General features: G+C 44.6%; 1 protein-coding gene across 6 annotated transcripts in view; it reads right to left on the bottom strand.

The window, feature by feature from the left end:
- The window catches only part of rabep1 (rabaptin, RAB GTPase binding effector protein 1), a 123,786-nt gene that overhangs the window by 27,708 nt on the left and 76,850 nt on the right, over window positions 1-19,228 (bottom strand). For all 6 annotated transcript variants that reach the window (XM_070869932.1, XM_070869933.1, XM_070869935.1 and 3 more), the window contains one exon: window positions 2,733-2,837. In XM_070869932.1, the coding sequence (XP_070726033.1) occupies window positions 2,733-2,837 (105 nt within the window). The remainder of the gene's footprint in view (window positions 1-2,732; window positions 2,838-19,228) is intronic.

Here is a 19,228-nt window from a genome sequence, read left to right as displayed (position 1 = left end):
TATCCTAACTCGTACCAAGTTCCATTCACCCATCATCCCTCGGCTCTCTCATCTACATTGGCTCTCGGTTAAGCAATGCCTCGATTTTAAAATTATCATCCTTTGCAAATCCCACCATGGCCTCATCTCTCCCAATCTCTGTAACCTCCTCCAGCCCTTCAATCCTCCGAGATATTTGCGCTCCTCCAATTCTAGCATCTTGGTGGCTGTGCCTTCAGCTGCCTGGGCCCTCAGCTCTGGAAGACCCTCCCTAAACCCCTCCGCCTCTCTACATCTCCCCTCCCATTCCTAAACCCCGCCACCTCTCTACATCTCTCCTCCCATTCCTAAACCCCCCACCACCTCTCTACATCTTTCTCTTCCTTTAAGACGCTCTTTAAAACCTACTTCTTTGACCAAGCTTTCGATCTATATCTCCTAATGTGGCTTGGTGTCAAATGTTGTTTTATACGCCCCCGTCAAGCGCCTTGGGACATTTTACTACGTTATAGGTGCATTATTGTTGTTTTAAATTAAAAATTTCTTAATTTAATTTCTAAATTTCGTACTTCACCTTTGTGACTTTTCTCTCTCTCTTAATCCACTTTTTCTTTCCCTCTCTTTATTTCTCTGAATCTAATTCACCCGATTTCCTTCTCCGTCGTTCCCGCTGTTTCTTTCACTATCCTTAAATTTCATTGGTTAAGGAGATAGACCATCGGATCCGATGTTCAGAAGGTCCCGTTGGCCTCGCCAGCATTTTGCAGCATAAAAATATCTGAAACGTGTGGTTAAAAAATCTAATTCACAGCTCTCGCTGCAAGATGGTCACTCCAGCAATATATTATAGATAGATTCAAATGAAAAGTAACTGTCACCACAAAAATACAACATGCTCCCTTCCTATAAAGAGGATTAAAAACAGACATGGTGCGATTAAAACTTTCCATTGCCATGACTCATTTTGCATTAACTAATTAACTTTTATTGTCCTATTGGATCAATTCCAAATTGGAGAGAGGATTGGAGAAACTGTGGTGCATATGCTATGAGCTCTGTTAATTCAGGTTAGTGGTGTTATTTTACAGCATGCATTAAATATTTATCATTTATTTTTAACTGCAGAGCAAGCAAAAGAACCACAGAATGGGAGCCATCACTGATTTAAAAACACTGAATTTTGCATTGTGAAATATTTAGTTTGTACAATTGAGTGTTTGATGTTTTTCCCCATTTTGTGGTTACTGAAAGACCGACAAGTTCTTGCTTGTTCGGAGCAAATCAAAAGTGGAATTAATGGCAACTACAAACACGCATATCCTTTGTTAACTCAAACATTGCCATTTTCCCTCTCCCTCGCCAAGGGAGGCTGAGCTCATTACATCACTCAAGCTCTTGTAATATTTTTTCAGCAACAACTTGCATTTATATAGCGCATTTAACATCGTAAAATGCCCCAAGGGGCTTCACTGGAGCTTTATCAGACAAAGTTTGACATCGAGCCAAGGAGATATTAGGACAGGGCTCAAAGAGGTAAGTTTTAAGGAGAGTCTGACAGGAGGAGAGGCAGAGGGGTTTAGGGAGGGCATTCCAGAGCTTAGGCCTCGGCAGCTGAAGGCACAGCCACCAATGGTGGGGTGAAGGAAGTAGGAGATGCACAACAGGCCAGAATTGGAGGAAGGCAGAGTTCTCGGAGAGTTGTAGCGCTAAAGGAGGTTACAGAGATAGGGAGGGTTGTAGGGGCTGGAGGAGGTTACAGATAGGGAGAGTTGTAGCACTGGAGGAGGTTACAGAGATAGGAAGGGTTGTAGCACTGGAGGAAGTTAGAGATAGGGAGGGGTGCAGGGGCTGGAGGAGGTTACAGAGATAGAGAGGGGTGTAACACTGGAGGAGGTTAGAGATAGGGAGGGTTGTAGCACTGGAGGAAGTTAGAGATAGGGAGGGCTGTAGGGGCTGGAGGAGGTTACAGAGATAGGGAGGGTTGTAGGGGCTGGAGGAGATTACAGAGATAGGGAGGGGTGTAGCACTGGAGGAGGTTACAGAGATAGGGAGGGTTGAGACCATGGAGGAATTTGACCACAAGGATGAGAATTTTAAAATCGAGACGTTGCAGGACTGAACGCCAATGTAGATCAGCGAGCACAGGGGCTTGGTATGAGCTACGATACGGGTGGCAGAGTCCTGTCGGTCAGCCATCTGGCTGTCTATAATGACGTTTGGGTTGAGGGGGGTTTGGATGTTTCTGGGGTCCAGGATATCAGAGGTACAGTGCAGCTGAGGGGCCGTTTGTGAGCTTTTTCTGGCATGAATGATTTTGGTTTATGGGATAAATAACTAGCAACATGATGAACTGTTACAGCACTGTATCTCAGGGAAGTCATGTGAAGGTATGTGATTGGGTAGAATGCAATGGTGCAGACTTTTTCTTCAGTGGAAAGTGATCAGAGAAATAAAATTAATGAAAAAGCTTTTATGCAATATGATGTGTGAATAAAAGTAGAAAATAACAGGCATAAAGATTTATCTCAAGAAAAAGGAAATTAGCCAGCATCTCTGACCAAACTGCAGGCAACAGACTCACTGCTACAAGAAATAGTACAAAGGTTCGAATGATTCAGACTTTAATTTATATTATGATCCCATCTGAAATCTGTATATGAACATTTCTTTCTGGACAAGGAGCAGAAACGCAGCAGGAAATGTTGTTGGTATTGCGGAGAACTAATGAAATACCCGACAACAGTCAGACTCACCTGGTCCCGGGTCTCTGCCTCCTGTACTTGGATTCCTTGGAGCTGCTTCTCATAATTCGAGCACATATCACAGCGGCGACCCAGCTTGTTTCCAGCATTCTGCACCTGAGAGGAAATAGTACACAGTGAAACAAAGGGCAGAAAGTATGTAGTACAAGTGTCAATATAGGCAGAACTGAACTAGTCCAGCAAGTGTAATATGTTGCTGATTTCCTTTCAGAAAGGTGGATTATTGGTGGAGAAAACCCTTTTATTCTCTTTTCCCATGAGTGGTTATATCATCGTCTTCCATAGCTCAGTAAACGGGCCAGTGAGGTGCTAGCCTTTCCAAAGTCCCTAGAACCAGCTAATGGGATATCTCGAAAGTGGCCCCAGGATATAATCATTTGATTTTCCTTGCCTTGGGCAGCACCGAGCTTCTGCCCATCACCTCTCCGTAGCAGCGCTGCAGAGTTCATTAACTCAGTGTGTGGCGTCGCTGACCCTAACCCTGCTTCCTTACCTTGGGCAAACTCTACCACGCTGCAACGTGACACTGTTCAGAAAATCCGTGCAGTTAGATTCTTAACCCTTCACATTTATAGAAAGGAAATCACCAACAACAGCATATTCTCTTTTAAGGGAGTCAACACTGACTTCAAGTCACACTAGTCAAGTAGGGAATGCAAAAGGGCAGCGCATTTATAATTAACTCCTCTTGTCCCAAAGTTTTATTTTGGGGCTGGGGAGGGCAGGGGGTGGGGGGAAGAGAAGGGGAAGGGAGGGGAGAAGGAATTGGGGACAAAATTACAGTAGTGATTTATTGACAATCTAAACCAGAGTGTAATCCACAAATAATGTGGCCTGCCCAGCGGAGCTGATCAAGTGTGGTCAGTGCTTCGATGCTGGGGATGTTGGCCTGATCGAGAACACACTCCCAGGGGATTTGTAGGATCTTCCTGAGGCATCATTGGTGGTATTTCTGCAGTGACTTGGGGTGTACATGGTCCATGTCTCTGAGCCATACAGGAGGGCGGGTATTACTACAGCCCTGTAGAACATCATTCGCATGCCAGAAAAGAGACTCTACTCGGAACTCCTTCACGGCAAATGAGCCAAAGTGGGCAGAGGAAACATTACACAGACACCCTGAAAGCCTCCCTGAAAATGTGCAACATCCCCACTGACACCTGGGAGTCCCTGGCCAAAGACCGGCCCAAGTGGAGGAAGTAGAAACATAGAAACATAGAAAATAGGTGCAGGAGTAGGCCATTCGGCCCTTCGAGCCTGCACCGCCATTCAATGAGTTCATGGCTGAACATGCAACTTCAGTACCCCATTCCTGCTTTCTCGCCATACCCCTTGATCCCCCTAGTAGTAAGGACTACATCTAACTCCTTTTTGAATATATTTAGTGAATTGGCCTCAACAACTTTCTGTGGTAGAGAATTCCACAGGTTCACCACTCTCTGGGTGAAGAAGTTTCTCCTCATCTCAGTCCCAAATGGCTTACTCCTTATCCTTAGACTGTGACCCTTGGTTCTGGACTTCCCCAACATTGGGAACATTCTTCCTGCATCTAACCTGTCTAAACCCGGCAGCACTTTAAATGTTTCTATGAGATCCCCTCTCATTCTTCTGAACTCCAGTGAATACAAGCCCAGTTGATCCAGTCTTTCTTGATATATCAGTCCCACCATCCCGGGAATCAGTCTGGTGAACCTTCGCTGCACTCCCTCAATAGCAAGAATGTCCTTCCTCAAGTTAGGAGACCGAAACTGTACACAATACTCCAGGTGTGGCCTCACCAAGGCCCTTAACAACTGTAGTAACACCTCCCTGCCCCGTACTCAAATCCCCTCGCTATGAAGGCCAACATGCCATTTGCTTTCTTAACCGCCTATTGTACCTGCATGCCAACCTTCAATGACTGATGTACCATGACACCCAGTTCTCATTGCACCTCCCCTTTTCCTAATCTGTCACCATTCAGATAATAGTCTGTCTCTCTGTTTTTACCACCAAAGTGAATAACCTTACATTTATCCACATTATACTTCATCTGCCATGCATTTGCCCACTCACCTAACCTATCCAAGTCACTCTGCAGCCTCATAGCATCCTCCTCACAGCTCACACTGCCACCCAACTTAGTGTCATCCGCAAATTTGGAGATACTACATTTAATCCCCTCGTCTAAATCATTAATGTACAATGTAAACAGTACATCCGGGAGAGCGCTGAGCACCTAGAGTCTCATCGCCGAGAGCATGTAGAAAATAAGCGCAGGCAGCGGAAGGAACGTGCGGCAAACCTGTCCCACCCACCCTTCCCTCAACGACTGTCTGTCCCACCTGTGACAGGGACTGTGGTTCTCGTATTGAACTGTTCAGCCACCTAAGGACTCATGCTAAGAGTGGAAGCTAGTCTTCCTCGATGATAGAGAATTCAAACAGGCTGCATTTAGACAGGCTGTGAAAATTCACAGACACCAAGTCAGAGATGCTACGTGAGTTGCATTAAGTCATCAATCAACTTGACATTTTAGGACCTTTGGGTAGTGAGCCAATTAAAAGGTTAAAAGACTATTAATTGAGCCAATAAGGTCAAAGAAGGAGAGTTCTTTTCTGTAAATTGATCCAGGTATAAGTACAGCCATTTTGACCATGTGAAGGACAAAGACCTGGCTTAAAGCCAAGAGCTTCTTACTGCTGCCAAAAATAAAGTGACATTAAAACTACAATCGGAGTTCGTATTTCATTGGAAATTAAGAGATCTAACAATTTTGGCGTCACGAACACGATCGCTGAGGAAAGAAACTGAATTTTGGACATCGGACCTACATACTGAGGTAAGGACTCCTCTTTATAAAAGTCCTCGGTCAAGAGTCTAAATTCGCCTCTCCTTCTACGCGATTCCGAAAGCCTCCGGTTGGTAGTCGGCTCGAGGTCCCATCGACGTCTAAACTTCGGTGGTGTGTTAGTTAATTAATCACCGACCTACTGATCGGCTAGAAAGCCTACGACTCGAGACCCCAGTAAAGAAATCAGTATTATGGCAGCAGGAGATAAAAGCAAAGAATTGCCTACAACTGTTAAAGGTGGGCAAGCACCACCTGAAGTTTCGCTAGATGAAATTCTCAAACAGTTGAAAGAATACATAGAGCAACAATTCAACTTATCTAAAACCTGTATTAAGATCAAACAAAAGTACGGAACCTCCAAAGGACAATGGTCCTTGGACGAGATTAAAAGGGTCTGGGGAAAAACCACCCGTATGAAAAATAAAGAGCGAACTAGATGGTCCCGAGCGTTATGGGACAGATTCGAAAGCGGAATGAAATTATAATGCGTTCCCAACATGATAGGGACCTGACCAGTACAAAGGATCAATTGCAAGCAGTTTGTGCACAGCTGCGACAGAAAAAAATTGAACTTGAAAAGCTGGAAGCGGAAGTTAAAGATCTTAAAGGTGAAATTAAAGAATGGAAAAAATCATTAGGTCAAGAGACAGTAATAGGAAAAGGAAAATGTATCGGTCAATTCCCAGGGTACCCATGTTTGGATAAATTAAAAGCGCAAACCCGAAGACACGACCGAGGAATAGATACGAATTCTGAATCCTCCGACAATACAGGGTCGGAGGATGAAGAATTAGGGGTGCGCTCTGCCCCGTTTAAAAAAAGACGAGTTGTAGTCAAATCAGAAGAGACTGCGGATGAGGGCGGAACCAAAAAAACGAGGAAAAGGGTGTACGAAAAATACTTAGTTCATGATCCGGCAGACCCAGAGAAAATTGATAAATGGTCCAAGGAATTGCCCAATCCAAAGAAAGGGGGAGTGAAAACATGGGACCAATTGGACCGCTTAAGAAATATATATCAACTTAATCCCTGGGACGGAGTGCAAATTTTGACCATAATGGTGCCAAAAACACAGGGAAGAAAATTGCACGACAAGGTAGAAGAAGCTTTGGGGCAGGATGAGCAAGACTTAGACGCAGGATGGGAGGCGATTAAACACTGGCTGCAAGCCTTCAGTCCAGCTAAGACAAACTGGGGAAAAATTGCAGCCTGCCAACAGAAAGGAACAGAGGAGTTTGACGAGCGGTTTAGATGCACGTGGCTAGAACATTCGGGTATGAATAATACGGATGAGGAAATGGATGAACAAGTGTTTGGACCCCTGAAAGCAGCTTTCGTGGCAGGTTTAAAGCCAGAACTGTCCAAAATGCTTAAGGTAGTGTTACCGGACTGGGAAGGTAGAGGAACTACCTTTGCAGCATTGGTGGATCGATGTAACCAATTAGATCGGGATATGGGAGCTAAAGTCCGAGCTGTACAGGCTATGGGATGGAAATCCCAGGATTCCGATAAACAGTCATTGGGAAAATTACCCGGAAAATTTCATTATTGTGGGAAAGAAGGTCACTGGGCCAAGACGTGCAGGGCAAAACAGAAAGGTCATGGCTGGGGAAGAGGACGCAGCCAGGGATACAATTCAGCCAACAAACCAGGCTTGTCACAAGATAATGACCTCATAGAAGCATTTAAGCGACTGACAATACAACAACAGAAGGAGTTACTTAGGATAGCAAAAAACGATTAGAGCCCACCCTGGCCCCACTCCTCGCACTAATACAACAGAGGGGAGATGGGCTATATATAACTGTGAGGGTGGGCAATAAGGATGTGGACTGTCTTTTAGACACAGGGGCGGAATTAACATGCTTACCCCTACAATATGGAGACTTTTTGCCGTTGGATGGTAGGACACGTACAGCCTATGGAGTTGGGGGCCATAAAATGGAAATTAAAAGGACAACACCGGTACTTATAGGGCTGGGTCCACATGAACTAACCACGCCGGCCTGGATAGGCCCAGTAGATCAACCCCTTTTGGGAATGGACATTCTAATCCAAATAGATTCATCGTTGCATTTCGAGGATGGTCAGGTGACATGGTCAATTAGAACTTTGAAGAAAGAAGAATTGAAGGAACACCCGATATGGGCTAAAGATAAGAACGATTGTGGCCTACTCCAGATGGAGCCTGCGTCATTTACCGGGACCAAGCCTCCATGCACTAAACAGTATCCCATCAGTCCAATTGCCATCGCGGGAATCTTACCAGTTATTCAGCAATTGGAGAAACAAGGGGTGCTTATTAAAACGCATAGCTCCTCCAATAGCCCTGTGTGGCCGGTACAGAAATCTAATGAGACTTGGCGTTTGACTGTTGATTATAGGAAAGCTAACCAGTGTATTGATCAAAAAGCTCCTTTGGTCGCAGATCCCTCCACCATTTTTAATGCCCTCAAACCGGAACATAAATATTTCTCGGTTATAGATATGGCCAACGGATTTTGGTCGGTGCCTCTGGCACCGGAGGTTCGACAGTGGTTTGCTTTCACGGTCCAAGGACAACAGTATACTTGGACCCGGTTATCGCAGGGTTTCCACAACAGCCCTACGGTATTCCACATGGCTTTACAAAGCCATTTGCGAGAATTACCTCCCCTGTCATCCACAGTCATCCAATATGTAGACGATATCCTGCTAGCTTCAAACACGGAAGAACAGCATGAACAAGATTTACGAGCTTTGCTGGACCACCTTCGGCTGAAAGGACATAAAGCCAGCATCGACAAAGCACAAATATCCCAAGAAGAGGTTGTATACCTGGGACAAAAGATTTCACAAGGAAAGAGAGAACTTACCCAGGATAGAACTGCAGCCATTTGAGCTGCTAAAAAACCCACCACAATTCAGGAACTAAGGTCTTTTTTGGGATTGTGTAACTTTAACAGAAATTGGATTGACTCCTTCACACAGTTTGCTCAGCCACTGAATGATATTTTAAAGGGGAAACGTGCCTCTAAAGAAGCCATCACCCTCACTAAGGAACAGCAAAAGGCCTTCCTGAGTTTGAAAAAGGCTTTGTGTTCGGCACCGGCTCTGGGAATCCCTGACAGTGGTAAGCCATTTACCCTGTTTGTCCATGAGAAAGAAGGATATATGACAGCTAAACTGACACAAGAACATGGGGATCGGCAAAGACCTATTGGCTATTATTCGGCAAAACTGGATGGGGTAGCCCTCAGATGGGGAAGTTGCCTAAGGGCCATGGAAGCTACATGTCGAGCGGTAATGACCACTGCGGGTCTAGTCCTCGACCAAAAGCTGATTGTCAAGTGTCCTCACACCGTATACGCTTTGCTGTCGATGAATAGAATGTCTGAGGTGAGGGCAGCTAGATGGACCCGCTGGACAGCAGTTTTGGAAGCTCCTAATCTCCATATCGTCCGGGCCAGCCCCATTAATCCCACAACTATGCTCCCGATGTCAGAATCGAGGGAGCAAGAGGGGGGAGAATGTGAAGAGCATGACTGCGTGGAGATTTTAAAAGAAACAGAAGCAACCACCTTAGCAGCAGAGGAGCCTCTGCACAACCCAGACCTCATCCTGTTTACAGATGGTTCCTCCTTTGTTGACAATGGTACCAGAAAAGCAGGATGGACAGTTACAACCTTATATGAGGTAGTGGCAAAAGGATGTTTACCCTCAGGAACGTCAGCACAACAGGCCGAGTTACGGGCTCTGTCAGAAGCATGTCGAATAGCAGAAGGACAGACAGCTAATGTCTACACAGATTCACGTTATGCTTTTGGAGTCGTTCACGACTTTGGTCTGTTATGGCGGAAAAGAGGATTCCTCACTGCTGCTGGTACACCTATCCGAAATGGAAAAGAAGTCCGAGACTTACTGGAGGCCATACAATTACCTCAGGAAGTGTCCATCCTGAAGTGTAAGGCCCATACCAAGGAAAATACCACAGAAGCTCAGGGAAATGCCCTAGCCGACCAGACAGCTAAAGATGCCGCCTCACAGGGCGTTCCTCCAGAAGAACCAACATAGATGTGCAGACTGAAAGCACTCAGGACTCTGACACGAGACCTTCAAACAATGCAAGGTGAGTGCTCCAGAGAAGAAAAATGGACATGGATTGAAGCAGGAATTAAGCTATGGAAAGATGGTGTCTGGAGACAAAGAATTACCGACAAGCCAGTCGCGCCACAAGCGCTTATGCCTTTTTTAGCCCAACAGATCCCCTCGTGGGGACACTTGGCCTCACAACAGATGACGGCACGGTTCCAGAAAAGCTGGTGGGGTCGGGGATTTAAAAAACATGTCCAGCTGGTAACAGACCGCTGCGTGGTCTGCCAGAAAAATAATTCTGGACCCATCACGTTAATGCCCCAACTGAGGCCCCCTGCCCCTGTCGGACCATTCCAGCATCTCCAGGTTGATTATATATCTCTTCCTTCATGCCAAGGATACACTAACATTCTTGACATGGTCGACAGATTTTCTAGATGGGTAGAAGCTGTCCCAACTAAAAGAGCCACAGCCAATCACACTGCAAAGGTCTTGTGTAAGGATTACATTCCCCGATGGGGAGTCCCGAGTAGCATTGACTCAGATCAGGGAACACACTTCACAGGTGCTGTCTGCCAAGAAATCTGTAGGTTACTGAACATTACGTGGGATTTACACTGTCCTGATCATCCACAATCATCAGGACAAGTAGAACAAATTAATCGAACTCTGAAACAACGGCTTGCCAAATATCACCAAGAAGGAACACCATGGCCCCAGGCACTACCAATAGTGCTATGCAGCATTAGGGCAACCCCGAACAGAACTACAGGTCTAAGCCCATTTGAAATTATAACAGGAAGACCCATGTCGCTGCCAGGAACTATCGATTTATGGAAAGCTGATGTTCACTTAATGAGTGACACTTTGTTATCATACTGTCAGAACTTAACCAATGCTATTAGTTCTGTTTCCCGACAGGTATCGGCAGCTTGGGGTAATCCACCCGAAGGAGGACACGACATCATCCCGGGAGTCTGGGTCTATGTGAAAAAGTTGCATAAAGAACCTTTGGGTGCCAAGTGGGAGGGACCTTATCAAGTGTTACTGACCACCCAGGCAGCTGTTAGAAAGTTCAAGGAAAGAAAGCCTGGATCCACGCTTCACACGTTAAATGAGCACCCGTAACTGAAGCTGAAATCTAATAAGGACAATTACTTTTTGCCAAAATGTATAAATTTACTGTAGTATTGATTGTAGGTATTCTAGGCATAGGCCCACTTCTTACTAGCCGATCCTCTGCACCAAAGGGAAATAGTAGGGTAGCAAAGGAATTACATGTAAATACTTTTTTATATATGTCATACATTTATGCCAAACAAGGTAACATTTCTAGTTGTTGGGTGTGTGCGCATATTCCTATTCACTCAAAGGGAGGGATTCCCTTGAGGCCAGTTCCCTTGAATATCTCAGAAATGGCTAAGTGGATAATTAATCAAAACAAAACAGGCAATGCGTTTCAGGATATGGAAAACTGGACATGTAAATGGAAGTCAGCAGGTTACAATCTGACTACCTTTGAAGGGGGATACCAACCGTGCTACAATAATTCCAAACGACCCCCATTTTTTGTTATCACTAATACAACGGGAATAGGAAGACCGGGGGAATCGGTCTGTCTGATTAGAAACATCAAAGGAGGCCAAAATATGGGGTATAGTAACTGCTCCCGGAATTATAATATAATCAAGCCACGGAACCGTCCAAACTGAGCCGATGTGGGAATTCTTAACGTAACGGGGATTCTGAATAAAACAGATGGAAAAGCCTGGACATGCCCCGGAGTGTTGCTGACAAAGAAACAGCTAACATTCATTGCCTATAATGGCACCTATTGGGTGTGTGGCCACAAGGCCTACCCTTGGCTGCCCCAGAATTGGACGGGATCCTGCTATTTAGCCTATAATGTGCCTTATAAAGTAAGCCTTTATAAAGCCTTATAAAATGTATCATATAAAATCACTGTCGGAACATTTACACCGTCCTAAGAGAGCTATCACAGAAACAGAGAGGTTCTTTGCCATTCTGATCCCCAGGTATGGGACCGCCAGACTGGCAAGGGAATCCATTAACTTGGCATCCGTTGTGGAACGGGTAGCCAATGATACCTCAGAGGCCCTAGTTAAAATCAATGCAGAAATGGTAGCAATCCGCACAGTAGCCCTGCAGAATAGACTGGCCCTTGATTACATCCTGGCTGAAAAGGGAGGTACTTGCACCCTACTCGGAACTGAGTGTTGCACATATATCCCAGATAGCTCCGAAGAAATTACCCACTTAGCGGAGCATATCCAAAAGGAGGTAGAAAAACTTAAGCAACTCCCATCATTCACTTTGTGGAGTGGAGCCACTGAATGGCTAGGTTCAATAGGAACTTCATTGGTGGAAGGTTTAATTCTATTTGTTGTAATTGTTTTACTTTTATATTGTTTGTTTATGTTGATTAAATGTTGTTGCGACCAGGCGGCTGTAGCTGCTGTCCCGCAGGCGAGACACCTTGCAGGTCCCAGCAGACCGTCTGTACGTGGCACAGGGGTATGTTATGCTAAAGAGAAGGTTGTTTACTGGATGAATTAAGATATTGATTTGGATTAAATTGGAATAAGGTTAATTAACCTACTAAAACCAGACTTCCATTGTGGCCACGATGGAACTCGGGTTGGTGTAAATTTGTGTGGAAGCTACTAGTCCGGACATGTGGCGAAACACATCAACAAATTTTAGAAGGAAACTCTATTAACATGTATGAAATTATTTTGTAGAATGTTTAACTAGTGATACCTGATGTTTTATGATTCAGTTTGTGAAAGAATCAAATGGGGGATTGATAGAGAATTCAAACAGGCTGCATTTAGACAGGCTGTGAAAATTCACAGACACCAAGTCAGAGATGCTACGTGAGTGGGAGCATGTTGCATTAAGTCATCAATCAACTTGACATTTTAGGACCTTTGGGTAGCGAGCCAATTAAAAGGTTAAAAGACTATTAATTGAGCCAATAAGGTCAAAGGTGGTGAGTTCTTTTCTGTAAATTGATCCAGGTATAAGTACAGCCATTTTGACCATGTGGTCTCAGAAGGACAAAGACCTGGCTTAAAGCCAAGAGCTTCTTACTGCTGCCAAAAATAAAGTGACAGTAAAACTACAATCGGAGTTCGTATTTCATTGGAAATTAAGAGATCTAACACTCGATTCTGAGGGACTGCCTATGATGATGAATCCACAGACATATACTAGTCGCATCATGTGAAAGATCATTTTTACATCTCAAGCAGCAGAATTAGGTACTTTTCAGGAAGACTGATTTTGAGGATATCCCAATGCTGGTGTTAGAAATACTACTCACTCCAGTACCACAGTGTTATGATACAATTATTGAAACTTCAGATACGCAATTAGAATGAGAGAAGATTCTACACTTAAATATACCAATAATTCATGCATTGGGTGTAGATGGAAATATATTATAGGTACAGTATGAAAGCAGCACAAACCCAGCATCCAACAACTGTCGACACTGTATTTGAAATTTCCACGGTTGTATGATAGCTGCACAGTACTGGAGTGAGTTTGCTGCAGACCACCATTCGGGTCAAATGGCCTGTATGGGAATATGGATATCTTTAGACCGTTCCACAGATTGTTTTGCATAGAATCTTAGAAATTTACAGCACCGAAGGAGGCCATTCGGCCCATCGTGTCCGCGCCGGCCGACCAAGAGTGATCCAGCCTAATCCCACTTTCCCGCTCTAGGTCTGTAGCCCTGTAGGTTACGGCACTTCAGGTGCACATCCAAGTATTTTGTTAAATGTGGTGAGGGTTCCTGCCTCTACCACCCTTTCAGGCAGTGAGTTCCAGACCCCCACCACCCTCTGGGTGAAGAAATTTCCCCTCATATCTCCTCTAAAGCTCCTTTTATCTCCACAAGGATAGAATAACTCTTAAAAAAATTGTTTTTGGGCAGCAATACTTTAAAAAAATTGCATTGAGCTGTTTTTGAAAAAAAAAAGATTTTCCTGTTGGAAAATTGACTGAGGATACTCCATGACAGATGTTCGAAATACTGCTCACCCCAGTACTGTGTGGCTATCGTAAAATCATTGAAATGTTAAATACAGCGTCGACAGTTGGGTTCATACTATTCCTCCAATGTATTTAAATCTACATCCAATGCATTTATTGCATGAATTCTTGACACGTTTTGGTGTAGTTTCTTTTAATTCCAATTACATATTTTTAGATTTAACTGAATTCCTAATGAGTATTTTTAATAAACATCACCACCACGCTTCCAACAGAAAAAAAAAGACCAATTCAATTTTAAAACTAGGTGACCAAAAGCAATTAAAGAGTTATTCTATCTTTGTGGGGATATAAACAATCCGTGGCACTGTCTAAAGATATTCATATTTCCATACCAGCCATTTGACCCGAATGGTGGCCTGCAGGAATGTTGATGCATATATTCAAAAATTAACTGCTGCAGCAAATTACCTCACGTCTTTGAAATATTCCCACGAGCTAATTCACAAGAACTTCAGGACAGTCTCAAAAGTGAGCAACTGCCTGTTATGAAGAATTTGATCTGAAGAGCAAACTTGCCTTTGGAATCCCAGAAAACCAGAAAAACTGGGAAGGAGGGGGATTGAGGCTGCCCTCAGGACTTCAGTTCCCTGTTTTGATGAGGTGAACAGGGGTTCATTGCTCACATAACGTTCTGGCACAGACATGGTCAAAAGGACTCTGGAAAGAACCGTGGTGATTTTGAACGCTCTAAATTTTTGGAACAGTAAGTATTGTGTAAGATAAGCATGATACGGTGAACTACATGCTGGGGCTCTACTGCTTCGGTGTAGTCATTTTATTTGTAAATATATTTCAGGGTGGACAGGAGAACGTGGTAGACAGACACCGGTGTGAAATGCAGTGGTATAAAGACTAATGGTTAGTCTTGGGACTACATAAGGTTGCATGGTTCAGTTTGCAGAAGATATGGGTCAACTTATTGGGCCCAAGTTTCCACACGATAAAAAACGGGCGCCCCTCCGAGCTAAAACGGCGCCGGAAAAAAAACTCGCAATTCTGGAGAGCCCTGCAGCTCCTTGTCTGTTTGGCGCGGCGCCCAGGGGGGCGGAGCCTACACTCGCGCCGATTTTGTAAGTGGGAGGGGGCGGGTACTATTTAAATTAGTTTTTTTCCTGCCGGCAACCCTGCGCGTGCGCGTTGGAGCGTTCGCGCACGCGCAGTGTGAAGGAAAACATTGGCACTCGACCATTTTTGTAGTTCTTTGTAGCCGTTTAATTTTTGAACATTTTTGAATAAAAGCACATTGCCATCAGCACATCAGCACTGAGGCTTCCTGCAGCCTTCTCACTGTCTCCTTCCCGCCCGCCGTCTGGAACGTCTTCCTCCCCCCTCCCGCTGCATTCGGGCGGGCGGTCCCACACTCCCCTCCCTCCCGCCGTCGGGAACGGCTTCCTCCTCCCCCACTGCCGTCGGGAACGAACGAACGAACTTGTGAGGCTGGCTGAAGCACTTTCACACAGGTCGGAAGATGGTTTATTTAATCTTTTCTTAACATAGAAACATAGAAAATAGGTGGAGTAGGCCATTCAGCCCTTCTAGCCTGCACCGCCATTCAATGAGTTCATGGCTGAACATGCACTCCAGTACCCCCTTCCTGCTTTCTCGCCATACCCCTTGATTCCCCGAGTAGTAAGGACTTCATCTAACTCCCTTTTGAATATATTTAGTGAATTGGCCTCAACTACTTTCTGTGGTAGAGAATTCCACAGGTTCACCACTCTCTGGGTGAAGAAGTTTCTCCTCATCTCGGTCCTAAATGGCTTACCCCTTATCCTTAGACTGTGACCTCTGGTTCTGGACTTCCCCAACATTGGGAACATTCTTCCTGCATCTAACCTGTCTAAACCCGTCAGAATTTTAAACGTTTCTATGAGGTCCCCTCTCATTCTTCTGAACTCCAGTGAATACAAGCCCAGTTGATCCAGTCTTTCTTGATAGGTCAGTCCCACCATCCCGGGAATCAGTCTGGTGAATCTTCGCTGCACTCCCTCAATAGCAAGAATGTCCTTCCTCAAGTTAGGAGACCAAAACTGTACACAATACTCCAGGTGTGGCCTCACCAAGGCCCTATACAACTGCAGCAACACCTCCCTGCCCCTGTACTCAAATCCCCTCGCTATGAAGGCCAACATGCCATTTGCTTTCTTAACCGCCTGCTGTACCTGCATGCCAACCTTCAATGACTGATGTACCATGACACCCAGGTCTCGTTGCACCTCCCCTTTTCCTAATCTGTCACCATTCAGATAATAGTCTGTCTCTCTGTTTTTACCACCAAAGTGAATAACCTCACATTTATCCACATTATACTTCATCTGCCATGCATTTGCCCACTCACCTAACCTATCAAAGTCACTCTGCAGCCTCATAGCATCCTCCTCGCAGCTCACACTGCCACCCAACTTAGTGTCATCTGCAAATTTGGAGATACTACATTTAATCCCCTCGTCTAAATCATTAATGTACAATGTAAACAGCTGGGGCCCCAGCACAGAACCTTGCGGTACCCCACTAGTCACTGCCTGCCATTCTGAAAAGTACCCATTTACTCCTACTCTTTGCTTCCTGTCTGACAACCAGTTCTCAATCCACGTCAGCACACTACCCCCAATCCCATGTGCTTTAACTTTGCACATTAATCTCTTGTGTGGGACCTTGTCGAAAGCCTTCTGAAAGTCCAAATATACCACATCAACTGGTTCTCCCTTGTCCACTTTACTGGAAACATCCTCAAAAAATTCCAGAAGGTTTGTCAAGCATGATTTCCCTTTCACATATCCATGCTGACTTGGACCTATCATGTCACCATTTTCCAAATGCACTGCTATGACATCCTTAATAATTGATTCCATCATTTTACCCACTACTGAGGTCAGGCTGACCGGTCTATAATTCCCTGTTTTCTCTCTCCCTCCTTTTTTAAAAAGTGGGGTTACATTGGCTACCCTCCACTCAATAGGAACTGATCCAGAGTCAATGGAATGTTGGAAAATGACTGTCAATGCATCCACTATTTCCAAGGCCATCTCCTTAAGTACTCTGGGATGCAGTCCATCAGGCCCTGGGGATTTATCGGCCTTCAATCCCATCAATTTCCCCAACACAATTTCCCGACTAATAAAGATTTCCCTCAGTTCCTCCTCCTCACTAGACCCTCTGACCGCTTTTATATCCGGAAGGTTGTTGGTGTCCTCCTTAGTGAATACCGAACCAAAGTACTTATTCAATTGGTCTGCCATTTCTTTGTTCCCAGTTATGACTTCCCCTGATTCTGACTGCAGACGACCTACGTTTGTCTTTACTAACCTTTTTCTCTTTACATACCTATAGAAACTTTTGTAATCAGCCTTAAGTTCCCTGCAAGCTTCTTCTCGTACTCCATTTTCCCTGCCCTAATCAAACCCTTTGTCCTCCTCTGCTGAGTTCTAAATTTCTCCCAGTCCCCGGGTTCACTGCTATTTCTGGCCAATTTGTATGCCACTTCCTTGGCTTTAATACTTTCCCTGATTTCCCTTGATAGCCATGGTTGAGCCACCTTCCCTTTTTTATTTTTACGCCAGACAGGAATGTACAATTGTTGTAGTTCATCCATGCGGTCTCTAAATGTCTGCCATTGCCCATCCACAGTCAACCCCTTAAGTATCATTCGTTAATCTATCCTAGCCAATTCACACCTCATACCTTCAAAGTTGTCCTTCTTTAAGTTCTGGACCATGGTCTCTGAATTAACTGTTTCATTCTCCATCCTAATGCAGAATTCCACCATATTATGGTCACTCTTCCCCAAGGGGCCTCGCACAATGAGATTGCTAATTAATCCTCTCTCATTATACAACACCCAGTCTAAGATGGCCTCCCCACTAGTTGGTTCCTCGACATGTTTGCTTATAAATGTTTATTCAGATTGGATTTATTTGTACAATATTTGTGTAAGTATAAATAAGGATTTATTGTAGAATTTAATGACTTCCCTTCCACCCCCCCCTCGTTCTGGACGCCTAATTTGTAACCTGCGCCTGATTTTTTAATGTGTCGAACAGGTTTTTTCAGTTCTACAAAAATCTTCACTTGCTCCATTCTAAGTTAGTTTGGAGTATGTTTTCACTGTGGAAACTTTGAAATCAGGCGTCAGTGGCCGGACACGCCCCCTTTTGAAGAAAAAATTCTGTTCCAAAGTAGAACTGTTCTACCTGACTAGAACTGCAGAAAAAAAAATGTGGAGAATTGCGATTTCTAAGATAGTCCGTTCTCCACCAGTTGCTCCTAAAAATCAGGCGCAAATCATGTGGAAACTTGAGCCCATAGAAACTGCATTTTTGCTTTGTCCATAAGGGATGAGGTCCTACGAAACGAATTTAAGGAGCTAGGAGCTAAATTAAAAAGTAGGACCTCAAAAGTAGTAATCTCGGGATTGCTACCAGTGCCACGTGATAGTCAGAGTAGGAATCGCAGGATAGCGCAGATGAATACGTGGCTTGAGCAGTGGTGCAGCAGGGAGGGATTCAAATTCCTGGGGCATTGGGACCGGTTCTGGGGGAGGTGGGACCAGTACAAACCGGACGGTCTGCACCTGGGCAGGACTGGAACCAATGTCCTAGGGGGAGTGTTTGCTAGTGCTGTTGGGGAGGATTTAAACTAATATGGCAGGGGGATGGGAACCAATGCAGGGAGACAGAGGGAAACAAAAAGGAGCCAAAAGCAAAAGACAGAAAGGAGATGAGGAAAAGTGGAGGGCAGAGAAACCCAAGGCAAAGAACAAAAAGGGCCACTGTACAGCAAAATTCTAAAAGGACAAAGGGTGTTAATAAAACAAGCCTGAAGGCTTTGTGTCTTAATGCAAGGAGTATCCGCAATAAGGTGGATGAATTAATTGTGCAAATAGATGTTAACAAATATGATGTGATTGGGATGACGGAGACGTGGCTCCAGGATGATCAGGGCTGGGAACTCAACATTCAGGGGTATTCAACATTCAGGAAGGATAGAATAAAAGGAAAAGGAGGTGGGGTAGCATTGCTGGTTAAAGAGGAGATTAATGCAATAGTTAGGAAAGACATTAGCTTGGATGATGTGGAATCTATATGGGTAGAGCTGCAGAACACCAAAGGGCAAAAAACGTTAGTAGGAGTTGTGTACAGACCTCCAAACAGTAATAGGGATGTTGGGGAGGGCATCAAACAGGAAATTAGGGGTGCATGCAATAAAGGTGCAGCAGTTATAATGGGTGACTTTAATATGCACATAGATTGGGCTAGCCAAACTGGAAGCAATACGGTGGAGGAGGATTTCCTGGAGTGCATAAGGGATGGTTTTCTAGACCAATATGTTGAGGAACCAACTAGGGGGGAGGCCATCTTAGACTGGGTGTTGTGTAATGAGAGAGGATTAATTAGCAATCTCATTGTGCGAGGCCCCTTGGGGAAGAGTGACCATAATATGGTGGAATTCTGCATTAGGATGGAGAATGAAACAGTAATTTCAGAGACCATGGTCC

The sequence above is a fragment of the Pristiophorus japonicus genome, unplaced genomic scaffold, assembly GCF_044704955.1.
Source record: "Pristiophorus japonicus isolate sPriJap1 unplaced genomic scaffold, sPriJap1.hap1 HAP1_SCAFFOLD_1034, whole genome shotgun sequence".
Lineage (NCBI taxonomy): Eukaryota > Metazoa > Chordata > Chondrichthyes > Pristiophoridae > Pristiophorus > Pristiophorus japonicus.
The sequence above is the reverse complement of the archived record's forward strand: the minus strand, read 5'-3'. Positions and strand labels throughout refer to the sequence as shown.